Here is a 20,342-nt window from a genome sequence, read left to right as displayed (position 1 = left end):
GAGTCAGACATAAATATCTCATACAGTCACATTGAGGCTTGATGGCTTTTGAGTCATACAGAATACAGATAGGGCTGGGCAGTCAAGCAAAAATGATCAAGACTTTTTTCAGACCTCGATTATCAAGATTTAGTTTAAAATGTTTATATATGTTTCATTGTTTTTTTTTTTTTTTTTTTTTTTTAAACTACTGTTTTATGAATTTGTACTGTAAGCTTAAACTAGAATCAAATTAAACTAGAATTGAACTTTTTATAAACATATTAAGTAAATAATTAATAAATACCATAAAATGTTGACTCGACACTTCTGCCGTATTTACCTTCGATTAGATTGTCATTTTCGGAGTATACTTCCAAGTCATGGCTGTCTTCAGATGAGCAAGTTCTGTCTGCAGGTTCTGTCATTTTGTTTATTTCTAAATAGAAGTGAAGCAGGAATAAGTCAACTGATAGGTTGATGTCACGCACATTTTCGCAACATTTGATCAAGATGAACATTTGCTAACGGGATTAACTAAAATCAAAACTCTTTTTTTTTTGTTGCAATTTACAATGATGATCATATAATTGTCCAGCCCAATATACACAACAGTTGTCAATCATTTTGCACAATGAAATTATTTATGGAATTAAACTTAACTTTAATGAAGTGTTCTCTGAATAATTATAGGTTCAGCAGAGCATACTAAGCTAAAATCAGTCACATAAGTCAGGTCCAATGTTCCCTCTAATTTTTCAGGTGTCTGAGCAGACACACAAGCTCTCTGAGCACACTGCGGACCATGGTGAGCAACATCAGATGTATACACGGAGGCCACACACCAGGATCATGCCTATTCAAAACCTTGGATCATAGCAAGTTACATGGCTTATTAAAAGAATGAAAGTACAGCAGCACTTTTCATTAGTTTACTTTTAATACATTATACTTGATTTGGCCCACTTAAAATGAAAAAAAGTAAGATCTCGTTGTTCATGAGATGTGTACTGCGTTAGATGTGAGAGTCCTGCTTTAACCATAGGAGAGTCCTGCTTTGGCCTGGGTAAGGTCCAATTGTGGCATGGGTGAGTTAATAAATAAAACGTCATGAACAAACACAATGTATCACTACATCACTCCCACATTAAAACTTTTCAGGCAGTAAGGACACTCAAGATTCCTATTGTATGTGTCTGTGCAGCTACACTGCAAAAACACACTATTTAAATTCCCTCGTTTTCAGTGTAAATCTGCAAGAAATAAGTGAAATTGTCTGCCGGTGCTTCAAGTAAATTTTTACTCAGATTTCTTGAAATAAGAAAAAAATTGCTAGCGGAAGGTTAGCTTAAAAGACATATTTTAAGCAATAAATTGGTATATTTAATCTTTAAAAAGCTTTGGAAGGTCATAAACGTTCTTAATTCAAGAATTGATATTATTCAAAACATCATTTGAGAGCATTTTTCTAGACCCCTGTCGTGCATTGAGTTACGTTGCAAAATATTTCAGAAAAAAAAAAAAAAATTTTGTTGTTCTAATTAACTAGATTAGTTCTAAAATTAGATATTAACATACCAGTCAAGTTGTACGTTTTCGGCATAATTTGTACAGGTGAGCACTGATTTTTAAATGTGTACGCCGTACATTAAAAATCTGTACATTTTTCGTTCATTAAGTTTTTATTTCTCCGTTCGAATTTTGTCACCGTTTTGGCAACGAGACAATGCACCGAAAAGGTGTGCGTTACTATGCGTTACTACTTTGGTTGAATGACGCAAGAAAAGTCAGAAAAACCGAGAGAGAAGAGCGGGAGTGGGAAGGAGGGAAGAATATTGCAAACACGATGCTAGGCTAAGTGGCTCCAATATTTCCTGACTCTAGCCGACAGCCTACAATCTACGCCCACTTGATGCTACGCTAGATATCACATGGATATAGAACTAAATGCGAAATGACGGACTCGGCGGCGTTATATAGCAGCCAGGACCTTAAAGCAGTAGACTTCTCAGTAAGGCTCTGTTGTAGTGAACCTTCCTAGCAAACCTAAGTAACTTTTTATCTAAAATACTCCTAAATCGGCAAAATCTTGACTTGGATCTATCTTTAAATGATGAAACAGTTTTAAAACTTTCAAATGTCAAAAGTAGACAGAAGGGAACTAATGCAAAAACAGGAGCAATTTTAACAACTTTAACGGATGGTTCACAACATTAAATGACTTTTTTTTTTTTTTTTTTAATGGAAAAAATATGAAAGGTAACACCAGTTACTTTGCCAAGTAATTAATTACTCTTATATTCAGGTAACTGAGTTACTAACTCAATTACTTTTTGGGAGAAGTAATTTTTAACTGTAATTAATTACTTTTTTTAAAGTAAGATTAACAACACTGGTCATAAAGTTGCAGTCTGCAGAATGAAAAGCTATGCTGTGACGAAAGCCGAGATTTTATTCTGCCAATTTGTTGCCGAACACCATTTGACTGCAACTATTGCTGATCACTTCTCAGAATTAGCAAAAGAAATGTTCCCTGACTCGAAGATTGCATCGGTAGGTTAATTTTATCAATTGAACTTTTTAATTTATAATTGGACACACTAACGAACTACCTTCAAATCAAACTGAATTGCGAGCTGAAGTGCCATGAAGTGCAGCCATCAAAAGACATGGTAGAAATTGCCAAAAGTGCTACATACAATCATAACAAAAGTCACTGTTAAATTCTAGTAATCATGATGTAGCTGAAGATATTAATTGTTCTTTGATTGCACCAGGTCATATGTGACAATATTACCAATAAATTCATGTTATTTTAAAAATTGAGCTTTATTTTTGTTTCATATTGCACGCTATATAAAACGTTGTAAGATTAGTCACCAATTTGTAAGGGCATACATCACTATTTCTAAGATTGCCAACGGCCTCGGGTTGACAGGTATGTATTGATTAATACTGTAGCGCTTGCAAAGATTGGCAGCGGAATGTTGCTTCAGTAAATCAGCAGAGAAGTCAAACTCAATTTTCTCCACCAATGGGAGCGTCGCGTTGCCGTATCGAACGCACCAATGGGAGCGCCTGTCACCGTATCGAACGCAACAATAGGAGTGCCGCGCTGACATTTCATTGCAGCCCTAACAGATAGTAGTCCTATTGGCGCTACAATACGTTTCTGTTGAATTTTATTTTTCTGCGCTTCATAAATTTTCTTGTGCGCTGAGTGTGTGCAAGCAGTGCGCAATTGCGCAGGCGCGCAGCTTATAGGGAACATTGGTCAGGTCCATTCAGTTTATCAATTGTAAAAATGCTTTGTTAAGTGTGCTTAAAGTCCAAAGCTTAAACTTAAAATATGAGAAAAAAATCTTCAGGACTTGTGAGTAACTCGCTCAATGACTCATTTGCTCGTATGAAGCACTCGATAAGGTTCCCTCTTTTAGATGAAACGCTGTGCTTTCATTTGTTGGGATCAGGAGGGAGTTGACGGTACACAATGTCCTCACTAATCACCACACAACTGAGGTCTTGCACACTAGAGCGAGCAAAGAGGAGCGATGGTGTGAGGGTGATGTGGTGAATGCAATTCAGGAAATTACAAGCGTCAATGATGGCCTCTCCGAGTCAACTTTAATATTCATGATTACGTAGTGTTCTCAGGAGAGGAAATGAATGAGCATATCCAAGTTTTCATCTCACACACAATGCACAGCTGATCTTTATCACTATCATGAGAGCTATACACAAAAATGAGGACATGACAACATTTACAGAACCACTGTTGTTAGTATGTTTAACATCGAACACACTCAAAATTTGCTTTAAGTGGAAAAGTATAGACTTGCAGGTACAAATATGCCAAGCAGGTCACCTGTACCCTCGGTTTTCTATTTATTTATTTATTTTTTACTCTATTTCCTTTTTGGCATGCCAATTGAAAAAATTGAGTTCCTTCCTCAATGAGAAGCTACTGTTTGCTTTTACAGTTCTATAAAATGGGTTTGCGGAATGAGTTATGTGTGAGACATTGTTGCAAAAAAATGTGTAATTACAACATCAATCCTTGTCACATGGCACGTGACTTTATGAAAATGTTGACTCATGGCCTACATTGTGGAACATCGGTTGGTCTGTTTTGGGGCTAAGTGGGTGATTCTCATGAAGTTAACCTAAATTGTGTCTTTGAAGATTTAATTATACATTTTTTGTTGAAAGGTGTTTGTGTCTATTATGTGGCCCAGTCCACGATTTGTTACCAATACGATAAAAACATATAATGCGTCCATGAAAAGCTTTGATACAACATCATGAATATTCAATCTATTTGATAAAAAAGTATATAAATTAGTCTAAAATTATATAATTTGCAGCTTTCATTACTGTTGCACTGTGCCTTTGGTCCCGTCATAATCAGTGAGATTTTTTTTTTTTTTTTTTTAGAAAAAAGTAAATAGTTATACTGATCCATAACGCACATCAAAGAAGGCAAGAGGAAAGATGGCTACAAGGCAAGATTGTTTGGCCTTTTTTGACATTGTTAATAGTTATGTTTGGATATGCCTACTTCTACTCCATTATCGATATTGCTTAACAATTCAATTCTTTATCGATTCTCTTATCAATTCTAATATGGGGAAAAAAAGAGCAAACGTTTTGATTGGCCTCGAGTTTGTTTAATCAGAAGTCACAACCTTACAAACTCACAACGAGGTCAAAAAAGGCCCAAAGCCTCAATGTTTAACTGTGGCAATATGTGGCAAATACAAGAAGAATGTGTAACATTTTACTGAAACTAGGGCTGTCAAACGATTAAAATTTTTAATCGAGTTAATTACAGCTTAAAAATTAATTAATCGTAATTAATCGCAATTCAAACCATCCATAAAATATGCCATATTTTTCTGTAAATTATATATATATTCTGTAAAATAAATTGTTGGAATGGAAAGATAAGACACAAGATAGATATATATACATTCAACATACGGTACATGAAGACTGTAGTGGGCATTTCACTCTACTGTCATTTAAATCTGTCTATGCTGTCCTCACTCCGAAGCGTCTACTTTTTCCAAAGCTAGACAGCTAGTGAACGACGCCTTAATAATTAGACTTCTTCCTTTTTCATCTGATTTATTAATAAAATGGCCTCAAACCATTGTCCTCTTTAGACCGTCGTAAAACTCCAAAAAAAGTACACAAGCATTGCATTAGCAACAACGTTAGCTTAGCATGCTATACAGGTTCACTAAACATAAACAAAAAGCGTCTCATACAAAAAATATAACATTTCGCTTACTAACATAATATGTACATTCTTTACAACAACCATACTTACGGACAAATCTTGTCCAAGGATCATATAAGCACAACATTATCAGCCCGAGACGTCGTGCAGCCATAATGAACTGGCAAGAAAACAATAAACCATGTCGCAAAGCGACCACAAGAGTTCGCTGTTGGACAGCACAAAAAGCCTTGCTGTAAAACTTGACAAAAGGCAGAATACTTTCTGAGCGGGACATGTGCGTTAATTGCGTCAAATATTTTAACGTGATTAATTAAAAAAATTAATTACCGCGCGTTAACGCGATAATTTTGACAGCCCTAACTGAAACATTTTTCTAATAGAAATAAAAAATATTGGTATATATTGGCAAATTGGTCGTATTCCCTACCGATGCAGTTATCTCCACCTTGCAATGACTGCAAGTCGCTTTGTTTTCATTTTTCCTCGTGAAGTGAAGCCACACTTTCGAGAGTTTGAACCTACTTGGTGTCATTGTTATGTTTACGGCTGCAATGCACGTCCTAAACCATCGTAACATAATCACGTAGTCGTACTTGCTGAATCGAGCGTGCGTAACATGCGTAAGTTACGTGACATAATTCGTGCTGGTTGGAATTGATAAGAGAATCGTTGGATAAACTGCCAAACGATTCCATGGAATTGAAACACACGGAACCGGTTCTCTATAGAAACCGGTTCTCTATTCTCATCTCTAGTCTTAACAGGAAGCAGCTGGATTGGCCATGTTAAATGAGTTATGGCAATGGCATATTCACTGTTGCCACTAGATGGCAGTGTATCTACCCAAATCAATAAAACTAAATACAAAACATTACATCGCCGCTCCAGTTAAACGAATACTCGAAGCTGCAAAATTTGATTCGAAGCTTTTTTCTAATCGAATTACTCGAGTTAATCGATTAATCATTGCAGCACTAGTTTCTATTAAAGCCTCAAAATAACCGTCAAATTGAAAGAATGTGTGTAGCATCATCTTCTGGGCCATTGTTTTTGGGTTACCTTTGCCTGTGAAAATGCAAAAAACTGCAGAATGTAGTAAAATAATTCAGTGTTACTACTGTATTTCTTGGAAATGAGGCCCAATGAGCAACCGTTATGACGGTATACGTTAAAACAGCCAATGATTTTTTTAAAAATAAAAAGAAATAATAATAATTTCAATGGCGAGGATCTTGCTCAAGTTCAGTAATATTTTCCTATTTTTGTTGTTGTTTTTTGTATTAAAGAATGCATCATTGTTCAGTCTCATTTTATAGTCCACCCCAAACAAGCTTGCCGGCTCACTCTTTACGCTTCACTTTTCTGAAAGCAGTCAGCATGGAATGATCCAACACACAGTCCTAATCCTGAAAAGACGCGTTTTGTGTAAAATGTGTCAATGTTGCAGTAGTTATGTCTGAAAGCGGCTTTAGTCTTCTGAGGGTTGGGAACCTCACTTGCACTTTGATATTTACATATAATGAGGAAATTCCTACACTCTTTCAGGAATGGTATATTGAGTGTTCTCCAACTTTTTTAGTGAGCTGTCATCTTAAAGCTGTCTACTCTCCTTATTCGCCTTGAGTTCAGGAAGTTCATAGTGGAAGTGAACTTAGTGAGAGCCTGAACCTCACTTGGACTCTTTATCTACATAGAAAGGAAAAGGGAATTAAAAAAAAACAAAATGAAGTAGCAGAGTCCGCACTGAACAGGAAGCCCCTCCCTCCCACTTCCTCCCCCACCCTGCATTGCCTCAGCCATCACTGGCAGCTCTCGGTGGTAGAAATGTCAACAGATGTGACTGTTTTGGCAGGAGATGAGGAAGAAGTGCATGAGGTTGTGAGCTGTCAGTGGTGCAGTTTGGCTTGAAAAATGTATCACAGCCCAAAAAGGACATCTGCATGAGCTCACCAACCTAAATAGTTCTGATGTTAAGTCGCACATTTTCCCTCCTCTTCACTCCTCAAATAGGACTAACATGAATAGAGGAGTTTGTGTCACTGCGTGATGATGAGTTGTAGCAATAATTATATTTTAAGTGGTTTTACATGGTTTTGTACACTAAACTGTAGGGGTGGATGTGATTTCATGAGTCCTTTCTGATGCATCATTGACTCGTCAGTGCAACTTTATTGCGTAATCAACTCAATAAAGTTAGTGTTGCCATTGGGTTGCAGCTATCGAATATTTTAGTCATCGAGTATTCTACTGAAAATTCCATCGATTGAGTAATCGGATAAAACATTATTTTTAGGTAAAGAGCAATTGCAAATATACATGAGAAAACAACGCATCTCACCTGATGTTGAACCATTTTAAGACAATGTCTTTTAGATGTACAGTGGTACCTCGAAGGAGTGGGAACCTCAGGGCACCTCACGATACGATACGGTTCGTGATACAAGGTTCACGATAACGATTATCTCACGATATCACGATACAGCGATTATCGATGTATTGGTCAGAAATTTGGTACATGATATTCTACGATACAACTGTTTAAACGAGAAAAAAATGATTTTTCAAAATAGAAAAAATACTGTTTAAGTCAATTTTTAAACGGTGACACCTTTTTTTTACAACATTGCTGTAAAATATACCGTAAGTCTATTGCAAATTGTGTACCTGCACATATAGAGGAAACAAACCACAACCACTGATATCTCGGCGAGATCATGATAAATGGCACCCTTAAGTTCTTTAAAGTTTTAAATCTTTGAAAAAGTTTTAACAGTGCTGTAGTTGTCAGTCAGCAGTTCAGCTTGGAGTGGGGCAATGATCAAATTGGTGGGTCTTTTCTTCGTATATGACCTTTGTTGCCAAAAGCATTGGTTTGAGCACTTCCACCATCTGCTTTAGCATTTGTGATGTCGGACTCAGTCAGTCACATTCTTCCTCACCTTAAAATCAACAAAATAAAACAAAAATTATTAGCTACTTAATAGCTTTTGAGTTGAAATCCTGAATTTTTTTTTGTGTTGGAAATATTGAGTGAATTAAAGAACAATATGAATTGAATGTATAGAAATTAAAAATGCGATAATTACCTATTTTTAATATGTAGGGTACATTAATTATCATGCACATCACCTTATATATCTTGGAAGCTATTCAAACCATTTTAATAGCTTATTGTATCAAAATGGCAGTAATAACAGTTTATGTAGTAAACTAGATTGAAAGTGGTTCTCAAATAATATCAAATAAATCAGTAAATTCATGTAGGCTTGTTCGATATTCATTTTCATCCAGTTTAGGGTCCTGGCTTATTTCATATCCTTCAACACCAAATGTCATCAAAATAGTACATGTAAATTAAAAAATCAATTACATTGCAAAACTTTTTTTACATCAAGTGATGAAAGTGAAGCAGTGAAGAAACTTTGTCACCAGCTGCCAGTGAACCTTATTTTTGTTAGACAATTCTTGCATACAGCAAAGTCCTTGCTCACTGTACTTCCTTTCTTGTTGGTGTAAAATCTAAAGTGTGTCCACATGTGTGATTTGTAGCAATATTTTTCTCACTTTTTCCTCCACCGTTCTCACGAATAAAAAAAAAAAAAAAAAATTATCAACCCACTTGGAGCTTCCTTTCTTCTTCTCTAGACGTCTTTTGCGCACTTTACCTTCACCGCCACTGTTGAGCGCTCCTAGTGGACCGCCAAGGAATTGCTCAACAAACATTGAGCAGTTTACAGCATCTATACTCCATTGTATGGCCAATATATCAAATAAAAGTATCGATACTTGGCGGGTGCATATCGATAACCGATCGGGTTGCAAAATATCGCGATATATCGTTGTATCGAGATATTGTCACACTCTTAGTACCTCGACATACGATCGCTTCGACACACGATCTTTTCGACATCCGGCATAAAATTTGACTCGCCATTTGTTTCTACATCCGACGACATGCTCGAAATACCACGACATGACACCTCCGTAGATGGACGCACGGCCGATTTTCTTGTGAGAGAAATCAACACTGGTTTCAAAACGGTTGGTACAGGTGGTGAAACAAGGAAAAAAGTGACGCTTACCATTGAAATGAAGATGCAAATGCCAGAAAAATATGAGCGTGGAGTGTGCGTCCGTGAACTGGCTCAACATTACAGCCTTGTATGTCTACGATTTCCACGGTCCTCCTCCGACCACCGTTCGCCAGTCTTTGTAAGTTAAGGTGACAATTATTATTGTGGTAACATCGCTAAAGAAATCGCCAGCGTCGTCAGGTTTTTGTAATGTATTTTAGAACTTGTCCAAAACAAAGCGCCTACTGTCTGCCGCAGTTGACAGTGTTCTCAACAAAACATTAAAAGTGAAACTCTCAACCGCACCACTCCCTCTCTCTGTCATGTCAGGCACGCGGTGGGTTCAGGTACAGCAAAAAACGTCCGCCACATTAGAACCCGATTTTTTACATTATTACAGTAATTATTAGTATTATTATAATGTTATTCAGATTTTTATTTAGAATTTATTTGTTTTGCTATGTGTAATTGCCATTTGTAATAGTACCAGTAGTATTTATTAAGGATTTAGTGTAGGTTTTCGGGCTGGGGAATGAATTAATGGCATTATAATGTATTCTTATGGGAAAATCCTGCTCAACATACGACCATTTCGACTTACAAACAAGGTCCTGGAACGAATTAACTTTGTATGTAGAGGTACCACTGTACATTGTTGAGAAAAGCCAACAGTTACATCTCAGATGTGACTAGGAAAAATTCTAGAAACAAATTCACTGCTTTCACTCAAAAAAACGTAAGAGCTTATTTCTTACCTAAAAATGTAATTACACTGGATAACACACACACTTAAAAGTTAGGTATTTTCCCCCACGTGTTTCAATTGAATTTCCATTTGTGACAATCAAGCAATTAAAAGTTCTAGTTAAGTTTTAAGTTAGTCAAAATTGTAAGTCCTGATAGGATTTTGAGTTTTTGCAGTGTTCAAAATAAAGGATGATACCTGGTAGCACATAAGGCACCGTTGATACTTGGTGTTTCATCCATCAATGACTACTGAGATAAAATTGACAGTTGGCTTTATTATGTTTATATTTTACACCGTCTTCACTCTACATCACTGTTTTTACATATTAAATAAAGCCTGTTAAATACGGCCTGTATGAAAGACATATTAGCCACGCATCGACAGTAGTCATAATTAATAGAAAACTAGTCCTCCGCAGGGCTAACTTTACATTAGCAAGATACAGTAACATTAATCTTATTTATTAGTGCTACATTAACTGAATTTTACCTGGTCCCGTGTATCGCTCCTCCACTCTCGGAGTAAATGGGGTTCCTTCGGTGGAGCTGCAGCATTGAAGACGTGCTGTAGTGTTATGCAAGAGCTGTCTTACAGTGAATACATGAAACAATGTTTGCCTTGGTGTCCAGCTTGAAATGCTCCCATACTTTTGACATTTTCTGCATTTCTTGGTGCCTTTCTCTTCGCTTTGGTCGGCTTCTTCCTCGTTACCTCTGTATTCATGCATGGTTTAAATCAAATATATCCGGCACCTTCTTCTTGTCTTCTTCATCCTGTACGCACGTGACGTCAGCGCGTTGTGTCGCATTAAAAGTAGTCCGGGCAAAACATTATGCTTAGAGCTGGCAAAATTAAACGATTCCTCGAGGCTGAGAAAAGTCCTCGATCAAATTTTAAAATCGAGTTACTGGAATTATTCGTTTCAGCTCCAAATAGAAGTACTAGGGGCAGTTTACACGGGGAATCTCCGAGAAGACGAAAAATTTCACATTAGCATCTATATGGTTCCATGTTTCCGTCTCCATTCGAACGATGTCGCAATTCTGCGTGAAAACGATGTAGTATTAATGCCGGGCCCTAGTGGGCAGTGTAGTTTTACAAGGGGGCAGCCAATGACGCACTTCCTTGACAACAACCTCCACAGACCGGAAACAGGATATCCGCACACTGATAGCCATGGCGACCACTGCCACTCGTTTTTTGGTTTGGACGGATGAGGAAGTAGAACTTTTACTACGCGCCACGTTGGATTATAAAGCTGCAAAAAGCACGGAGAACATTGACTGGGAGTCCTGCCAGACTAAATACAAGGACATTCACGACAGTTTCAAAAGACAATACCCAATTGGGAACGCGCAATTCCCACACAGCACCGAAGAGGTAACGAAGGGGCAAATCACCTCCAAACTGAAAGCAAAAAGGACAAAATACAGGAAGGCGGTGGATGCAGGCAAAAGAAGTGGCCATGGGCGAGTCGTTTTCTTATATTTCGAACTTTGCTATGAAATATGGGGTGGCTCACCGGCTACCGAGACAATCACCGGTGGTGTGGAGGCCGCAAATGTGGCAAATCCTTCGCTTTGGTCGGCTTCTTCCTCGTTACATCTGTATTCTTGCATGGTTTAAATCAAATATATCCGGCACCTCTTGTCTTCTTCCTGTACGCACGTGACGTCAGCACGTTGTGTCGCATTAAAAGTAGTCCGGGCAAAACATTATGCTTAGAGCTGGCAAAATTAAATGATTCCTCGAGGCTGAGAAAATTCCTCGATCAAATTTTAAAATCGAGTTACCGGAATTATTCGTTTCACCTTTAAAGAGAAGTACTAGACAGACCCTCAGCTGCCAAATGAGTCAGTTTGTATCTGCATTTGCATATAATCAATTAAATATGAAGCCCAGCTCTCGTATGGACCTAAACCAAGGTGGAATGAGTAGGCATACCCAATAGTGATTACTTTTCATTTAACTGTCTATTGCCACGTACAGTATAATGTATGACGCAGCAGTGCTTTGTAAACAAATACATTCTGTAATTATGATTAACTACTTTGTTAAAGTAGGTTAGTGATAAGATATTCAGATATTCAGGTCACAGGCTGCCAAATGAACTCCGTCACAAACCAGGAATCCTTGTAGTAAGGAATGTATGCATTGAGAACTGGGAGTGGCTGACAATGAATCATCATCTGTCAGTTGTATTGTATAGATTTATGCAGTTCTATACACTTTTTAGGATTATGACCTACTACAACAATTGACTTTAAAATTGAGGGCAGATCAAAAGTGACAGAAAAAGCTTAATGAAAGCAATTCCTATCCTATTCCTAAAAAGGGTTTCTTTCTCAGTTACCTTCACTCCGTCCACTTGTTGACAAAACCGTTTTTGTTACTTGGTTTTCTTATTTACCACTTTTTGGTAAGTCTGTGGATGAAAACGGTTGAAGGGACTAACCTTTCTGATGCTGGGGTGAAGATAAGTTCCTATAATAAAAAAGATTGAAATTTTAAAAAGGTCACTTCTCTATTCCAGCAGCTGGTAATATCATTTCTATGACATAAATTATATTTAAATGTGTTATATCACAAGGACAGTACGCAAGAAAGCCTGCCCGTCTCATTAGACCATAGGACATAGTTCCAGTAATCCATGTGCCTTGTTGACATGTCTTCAGCAAACTGTTTCCGGGCTTTCTTGTGTACCGTCTTCAGAAGAGGCTTCCCTCCTGGGGTGACAGCCATGCACACCAATTTGATGGAGAGTGCGGCGTATGGTCTGAGCACTAACAGGCTGACCCCTACCTCTTCAATCTCTTCAGCAATGCTGACAGCACTCGTGTAACGAGTCACATAACATTTTGAAGGGAAAATGACAAGCAGTACTCAATTTTGACATTTAGGGATGTACGTAGTTCTCATGCGGTGTACTCACTTTTGTTGCCAGGGGTTTGGATATTAATGGCTATATTTTGAGGAGAAAATAAATTAACTCTATTATATAAGCTGCACACAGACTAATTTTCATCGTGTCAAAGTATCATTTTGTCATTGTTGTCCCATGAAAACATATACTTAATTATCTGCTGAAATGCTAGGGGTGTACTCACTTTTGTGGTACACTGTATATTCCCACAAAAAAACGGCTAAATACACCTATGAACTAAATTACAAATGCATAAAAAAACAAAAAAAATTACCTTATGTTGGTCTTAACAGGGAGAAGCTGGATTCAGCCACGTTAAATGAGTTATGCCATATTCACTGTTGCTACTAAAAAGCACCCAAATCTCTAAAACTAAATGCAATCACTTTCAAAACAAACTATTATAACGGCACTCTAATTAAACAAATTATAAGTATAACACCACCATTTACCATTTACCATTACTCTTAGCAGCAAAATTTGATTCAAAGATTTTTTCTAATCGAATTACTTGAGCTAAACGATTAATCGTTACAGCACTAAAATGTTATATGTGGGTGACCTACGTTGAGGTCAGGTCAGAAATATAGTGCAAACAGTTGGGTGTGTATTGCAGCAGGCTGTCTAGGCCTGTATAAGTAATGGCGGTGTTCCAATGCTAACATTCCTGCACTCCTCTGTAATATCGCACAGCCTGACAAGTACAAAATGTTCTTCCGTTCTCAGCACGGAGTGTTTACCTTTTTAGTATTTTTTTTCTCACCCTTCTTTCCACTCCATTTCTCCCTTTCTCTTTACAGGTTTGATATCTACAGGAAAGTGCCAAAAGATCTCACCCAGCCCACATACTCAGGCGCTTTCAGTGAGTGTAAACCATGACGTTTGTTTAAATATGCCTTTAGTTCCGTGCTTCTTTCATGTCAAAACAGTTGTCTACTGGAGAGGTGGCAGCGTATGCATGTTTATTGGATTAAAGTTTATTTTGTCATGTTTCTATTTAATTTTTGTGATCTCTATAGCAACAAAGTGATACAGTAAAAAAACTTTTATTACTGTAATTTTTAATTTTTTTTACTTGACCGTGGGTTTAGTTACTCATTGAGTCCATCCAGTAATTTTTGCTTCTCCAACTCTTACTAAAGTACTGTAGGTTTATCATATTTAACATATGGGTAAAAAAAATAGTAGACCAAGTTGCAGTAATGTAGTTTTTATCTGATCTATTTCCTTTTTGTTGTCATAACTTGTCATAACAATTTGATTGTGATCACTTTTTGAATGGTGGAGAAATCCAAAGTACTTATGTTGAAATTAACCACAGTCAATCATGACTTCTTTTCCCAATGCCAGAATGAACTTTGATTGAGATAATAATGGCTTTTGTCTTTTAATGTAATTTTTCGGCTTCAGGTAGCCTTTTTAAAAGGAACTTTTTTATTATATATAATATATATATATATTCACACCCCAGACCACAGGATGGCGAGTGAGCATATTAATAAGCTATTGTCTCTCTTGATGCATGACGTCGCTGGCCTTACTCTGAAAAATGTCCGAACTAGCATTCAGGTGTAGCAAACACGGAAACGTTAGGAAGCTTTGGAGAGCATTGTCTAAGGCTTCGTTCATTCTACAGGTCTTAATGCACGAATCCAATTTTTTCGTGTTTTTCCGACTCGAGTCAGGCATTAACTTGACGGTCTGAACGGGACAAGTCACAGAGAAGTGGACCATTTCAAATCCGATCTGGGTCATTTTTTTATGGGGTTCAAATTCGATCTGGGCCACATTTTTCCAGACTGTCGCGGCGGTCTGTACCGTCCAGTGTCCCAAATCCGATTTCAGGTGTGCGTTATTAGCGCCTAGCTTGCAGTGAACACGGCTTTTGGCTTGACAACAGTCATAAAAAAAATAAAAATGTGTTGAGGATAAGCATGAGAATGATCGGTTTTCTCTCTGCTCTATGTTAGCTATATTTCAACATTTCCTACACGGCCGAGAGTCGGGAGAGGGGTCTGGCTGCAGCCCGTCTTGGAGAGTCAGTGCAAACGTATGTGTGTGTGACATGCACGGACAGTGCGTGCATGCTATCGATCCATATAAACTGTGAATATAAGCCTAAACGGAGATTATTTATGTCTGTTATTTGTGTCCTCCTTTTGAAAAGCAAAATATGATAGCCCTGGAATGACGGATGACTTGTCATTTGTTTTGATGCTTCTGCGCACCGGCGCGTGTCGGACTGCGAATTGGAGCGCGTGCGTAATACTTGAATGGTCTCAATGGACAAAGGCAGTCTGAACGGGCACACCAAAAAAACGGATATGACAAAAAAATCAGATTTGTGCATTAAGACCTGTAGTATGAACGTGGCCTAATTGAATGAGCAGGGACAAACAGCTTGGAGTCAGAAGTACGTGCGCCATTCTCAAACCTGTACGCACCCCGAGTCTTGGATGACAAATCAAACGAGCAGAGAGTAGACACAACATGGCTGGTAGTTTCTTCAATTTATTCAGAGTTGAGTAAGTAACGCACCACTTTTGAACAACACTGCTATTGAATATGTCATTATTATCATTTTAAAAATTTAAGTGATGGGTAAAAATAGATTATGACCGGATTTTTATGACCCTGTCAGTCAAAATGACAGACAATGAAAAAGTCTAGCGCAACCTCTGATATATATATATATATATATATATATACACTATATAGTATATATACAGGAGAAGTTTTTTGCACCACAATGCTGCAAACATGAAAATGTTAAAGCATCCTGAATATGACATTGCTGTCGAAAATATTAATGGAAAGACATTCACGTGTACAGTGCTGGCCAAAAGTATTGGTACCCCTACAATTCTGTCAGATAATGCTCAATTTCTCCCAGAAAATGATTGCAATTACAAATGCATTGGTAGTAATACCTTCATTTATTTTGCTTGCAATGAAAAAACACAAAAGAGAATGAAAAAAAAAAACAAATTCTCATTTTACAAAAAACTCCAAAAATGGGCCGGACAAAAGTATTGGCACCCTCAACCTAATGCTTGGTAGCACAACCTTTAGACAAAATAACTGAACAACCGCTTCGGGTATCCATCAATGAGTTTATTATAAAGGTATAAAATTCCAGCAGACCATTCTTCTTTGGCCAACTGCTCCAGGTCTCTGAGATTTGAAGGGTGCCTTCTCCAAACTGCCATTTTCAGATCTCCACAGGTGTTCTATGGAATTCAGGTCTAGACTCGTTGATGGCCACTTTAGAAGTCTCCAGTGCTTTCTCTCAAACCATTTTCTAGTGCTTTTTGAAGTGTGTTTTGGGTCATTGTCCTGCTGGAAGACCTATGACCTCTGAGGGAGACCCAGCTTTCTCACACTGACCCCTACGTTATGCTGCAAAATTTGTTGGTAGTCTTCAGACTTAATGCCATGCACACGGTCAAGCAGTCCAGTGCCAGAGGTAGCAAAGCAACCCAAAAACATCAGGGAACATCCGCCATGTTTGACTGTGGGGACAGTGTTCTTTTCTTTGAAGGCCTTTTCCCTGTAAACTCTATGTTGATGCATTTTCCTTAAAAGCTCTACTTTTGTCTCATCTGACCAGAGACCATTCTTCCAAAACGTTTTGGCAAACTCCAGCCTGGCTTTTTATGTCTCTGGGTCAGAAGTAGGGTCTTCCTAGGTATCCTACCATAGAGTCCCTTTTTATTCAGACGCCGGCAGATAGTATGGGTTGACACTGTTGTACCCTCGGACTGCAGGACAGCTTGAACTTATCTGAATGTTCGTCGAGGTTCTTTATCCACCATACGCACAGTCTTTCGTTGAAATCTCGTTGAAATTTTTCTTTTCCGTCCACTTCTAGGGAGGTTAGCCACAGTGCCATGGGCTTTACACTTATTGATGACCCTGCGCAAGGTAGACACAGGAACATTCAGGTCTTTGGAGATAGACTTGTAGCCTTGAGATTGCCCATGCTGCCTCACAATTTTGCTTGTCAAGTCCTCAGACAGTCCCTCAGGTCTTCTGTCTTTTCTCCATGCTCAATATGGTACAAGTACAAGGACACAGGACAGAGGTTGAGTCAACTTTAATCCATTTTAACTGGCTGCAAGTGTGATTTAGTCATTGCCAACACCTGTTATGTGGCACAGGTAAGTAACAGTTTCTGTCAATTACGCAAATTATAGAGAAGTATCACATGATTTTTCAAAGGGTGCCAATACTTTTGTCCGGCCCATTTTTGGAGTTTTGTGTAAAATGATAATTTTTTTTTTCCATTCTCTTTTGTGTTTTTTCATTGCAAGCAATATAAATGAAGATATTACTACCAAAGCATTTGTAATTGCAATCATTTTCTGGGAGAAATTGAGCATTATCTGACAGAATTGCAGGAATGCCAATAGTTTTAGCCAACACTGTATGTACAGGAATAGTCAAAACAGTATTTTGTCCACATTTCTGTTATTGCATTTTTTTTTGCACATAGCATAGCACTTTTCAAGCAACATAAACTACTAGTAAATCAAATCAACATATATTCTGGGTCAAAGATATATAGTGTAGTCCCTGGCTCACGACCGACCCGATATATGTGATTTCGACTTTACGACGCCCGAGTCTCGTTTTTGTTGTTGTTATTTGTATTTATTTATTTAAATGTTGACGTTTGTTTTGTGATGCATACTTTTATTTTGGCGCAGGAAGTGTAGAAAAGGAAGCAAGTGCATGTATAGACATGGCCACCCCACACACGCACACACAGAGCAGCCGAGTGACGGAGGTGAAAGCCTGCGCGCACATTTGTTGCGTGTGAAACATTCAGAGGTGACAACTGTATACAGCACCTTTTGTACTATTTAGTGTGCGTTTTCAATTGTGGTCAAATTGTCGTCTATGTGATTGTTATATGATGATGTGCGGACACTAACTGACACATGCAAATAGTTGCTGTATCAGCAGCTACTTGTAAACGCAAACTTGAATTGCTGCTATTGAAGATGAGACTAGTTAAATTTTTATTTTAGTTTCATTCAAGTGTTGATGTCATGAGCAGCTGAATGAAGTCAGCAAACCACAAGGACTTCTGACATCGTCATTTCGGAGCTTAACTCACTGTCTAGCTAGGGCTCAACCAGCGTCTTGGCGAGGACAGTACAATGACGTATAATACATGTTTTTGGATAGTTTTTTTTTTTTTTTTTTTTGGGAGGGTGTTTGAGGTAATTAAACGTTTAATTCTGACTTAAGCGGAACTGCAGGCTACATCGCCAGCGCAGGAATGGAACTCGTTCGTAAACCGGGTACTACCTTTACTATATACATATTTTTATTACAACTATTTGGTAAGACTGTGAGAACAAGAACTGGCATTGGCAAGTACTACCCTCGCATGTGTGTTTTTGTGTGTTTGCCCAGGTTTATAAAGAGTGTTTTGATAATGACCTCAATTTTTTGGGAAAAATCTAAATGAGACTTTTTATTTTTTACAACCTCATGGTTGTGTATTTTTTGCATTTGTTAAGCTTCGTTTGACCGGAGCAATAACTGATAGATAATAAAGGATCAAGTAATTAAACAGAATGTGATTCCCCGGAAGACATCACACCTGAGTCAGTCCACACGGCATTGTACCTGTTTGGTGAACTAGCATGACAACCATTTTAATGATGCCCTCAGGTACCTTGGATTCTCAGTGCTTTCCTTCTACGTCATGTGTTTGTCACAACTAAGTCATCTAATTATTTTAAATTTTCACCACTTCAGAAGATCCTATGACACATTTTGGGCCCCTCAGTCATCTCGCTTCGGTCACATCATGAAGGAGCAGTGTAGAACAAAAGGCCAGTCTCTCTAACATCCAATGACATAATGGTTAAGTGCTGCTGATTACAAACACCTTCCTGGATGACAGGGAGGAGAATGAGGCTGCTAAAGATGTCAGTTTCCCACCTAAGAGGAAAAGGATGCAAAGAGTTCCTGCACCCGTACACCACCCTTCCTGTCGCCATCTACTGTCTAGTCGTAAAGTCCTCTGCAATGTTGTTCATACTGGGACGACTGGCCTCAGAGGGAACTAGAAACGACCCCCTTCACATCACAAAAGGACAAATATTTGACCCCCAGCACGGTAGATGGCCTGTTTTAGCACCACATTCCTTTAGGGCATGGTATTTGCTTTAACAATACGTCTGATTTTAACCACAGTGTTTTTTCCGGAGCCCCCCCAGTGTCATGTGTAATATTTGTGAGGCCTGCATATGCTGATAGAAAACTCTCATTGTTCTCTTTTGGTGTTTGAAATGGGACTCAGGCAACGCAAGTGTAGAAGGGTGCGTCTGTTTACAGAACCGCACAACATTACGTCAGATCCTACTGACCCCAGACTAGTAATGTACATTTTCATTCTCTGTGATCCCATATGTGAACGTTAGGAAGGATGAGCTCATGTTATATTACGCTGCTTGTCACTGTTTCCAACTGTATTTTTTTTCCCCTCTGCGCCAGTAACCTCAGAAAGCATAACTCTTGGAGTTTTGACTTTAAGCTGAATTTCTGACTTGTGTGTCATTGCGACACTGTTGTTTGGCAGTGAAACATTACTCAAAGTAGAACGTCCAACCACCGCAAGTTTGACTGACGCCCTGCCAACCGCAAGGTCATGTGACTGTGATCCTTGGAGACGGTTGTCATGTAAACACGCCTAACCTGCTGGGTGAGAGGGCTCTGGGCAAGGCTTCTCACCATAGCAGTCTGACCACTTTAGTGTTGTCTATTTGTGTATTTTATAACGGAACTTATTGTCGATGGTTAATTTTACCTATTAAAAGAAAATGCCTGCATGCTTCAACGTTAAAATACACATTTATAATTTATGTTTCCCTTATCGAAATTTCTAAAACTTAGTACTAGCACTTTACAGCAAAATATTACCATTCCTATGTTTTTATGTCGGTATATGTGAACTGTGTTTTTACCCTGCCATAGACTTCATAATGTAATTGACGGAACACGGGGCCGATAAATAGGGGGTCTGCATTGTTGGCGAGGCCGTCAAAGCTGACTGAGTGGAATCACAGACAAAGAGCTTTTTTTGTTGAAAATTATTGTGAATAAACGCTTAAATCCCTGAAATCTTTATAGATATGGACATAAAACAGTCTCGATTTTTGGTTAAAAGCAAAAAAACGTGCGGGTAGCATTTATTTTATGTAAATATTGCGAACTATGATGCCAATGCCTTAGTGGCTAATTTCTCCATTTTTTTCACAACGTTTCAAAATGCATGCATTATACGAAAAATATTATAATTACCTTGAATTTTCGAACAAATCACTCCTGAGACAATCCTTCCGTGCAGGTAGCATT

General features: G+C 38.2%; 1 protein-coding gene across 2 annotated transcripts in view; it reads left to right on the top strand.

The window, feature by feature from the left end:
• Positions 1-20,342, top strand: part of ergic1 (endoplasmic reticulum-golgi intermediate compartment 1) — a 49,510-nt gene that overhangs the window by 2,795 nt on the left and 26,373 nt on the right. The window contains exon 2 of one of the 2 annotated variants that reach the window (XM_057850922.1): positions 13,769-13,830. The exons of the other annotated variant lie outside the window; for it this stretch is intronic. Coding sequence (XP_057706905.1) covers positions 13,769-13,830 — 62 coding nt within the window. The remainder of the gene's footprint in view (positions 1-13,768; positions 13,831-20,342) is intronic. 2 annotated transcript variants of the gene reach the window in all.

The sequence above is a fragment of the Corythoichthys intestinalis genome, chromosome 11, assembly GCF_030265065.1.
Source record: "Corythoichthys intestinalis isolate RoL2023-P3 chromosome 11, ASM3026506v1, whole genome shotgun sequence".
NCBI classification, from domain to species: Eukaryota; Metazoa; Chordata; class Actinopteri; order Syngnathiformes; family Syngnathidae; genus Corythoichthys; species Corythoichthys intestinalis.
Note: the sequence above shows the minus strand (reverse complement) of the source record. Positions and strands in the feature narration are given on the sequence as shown.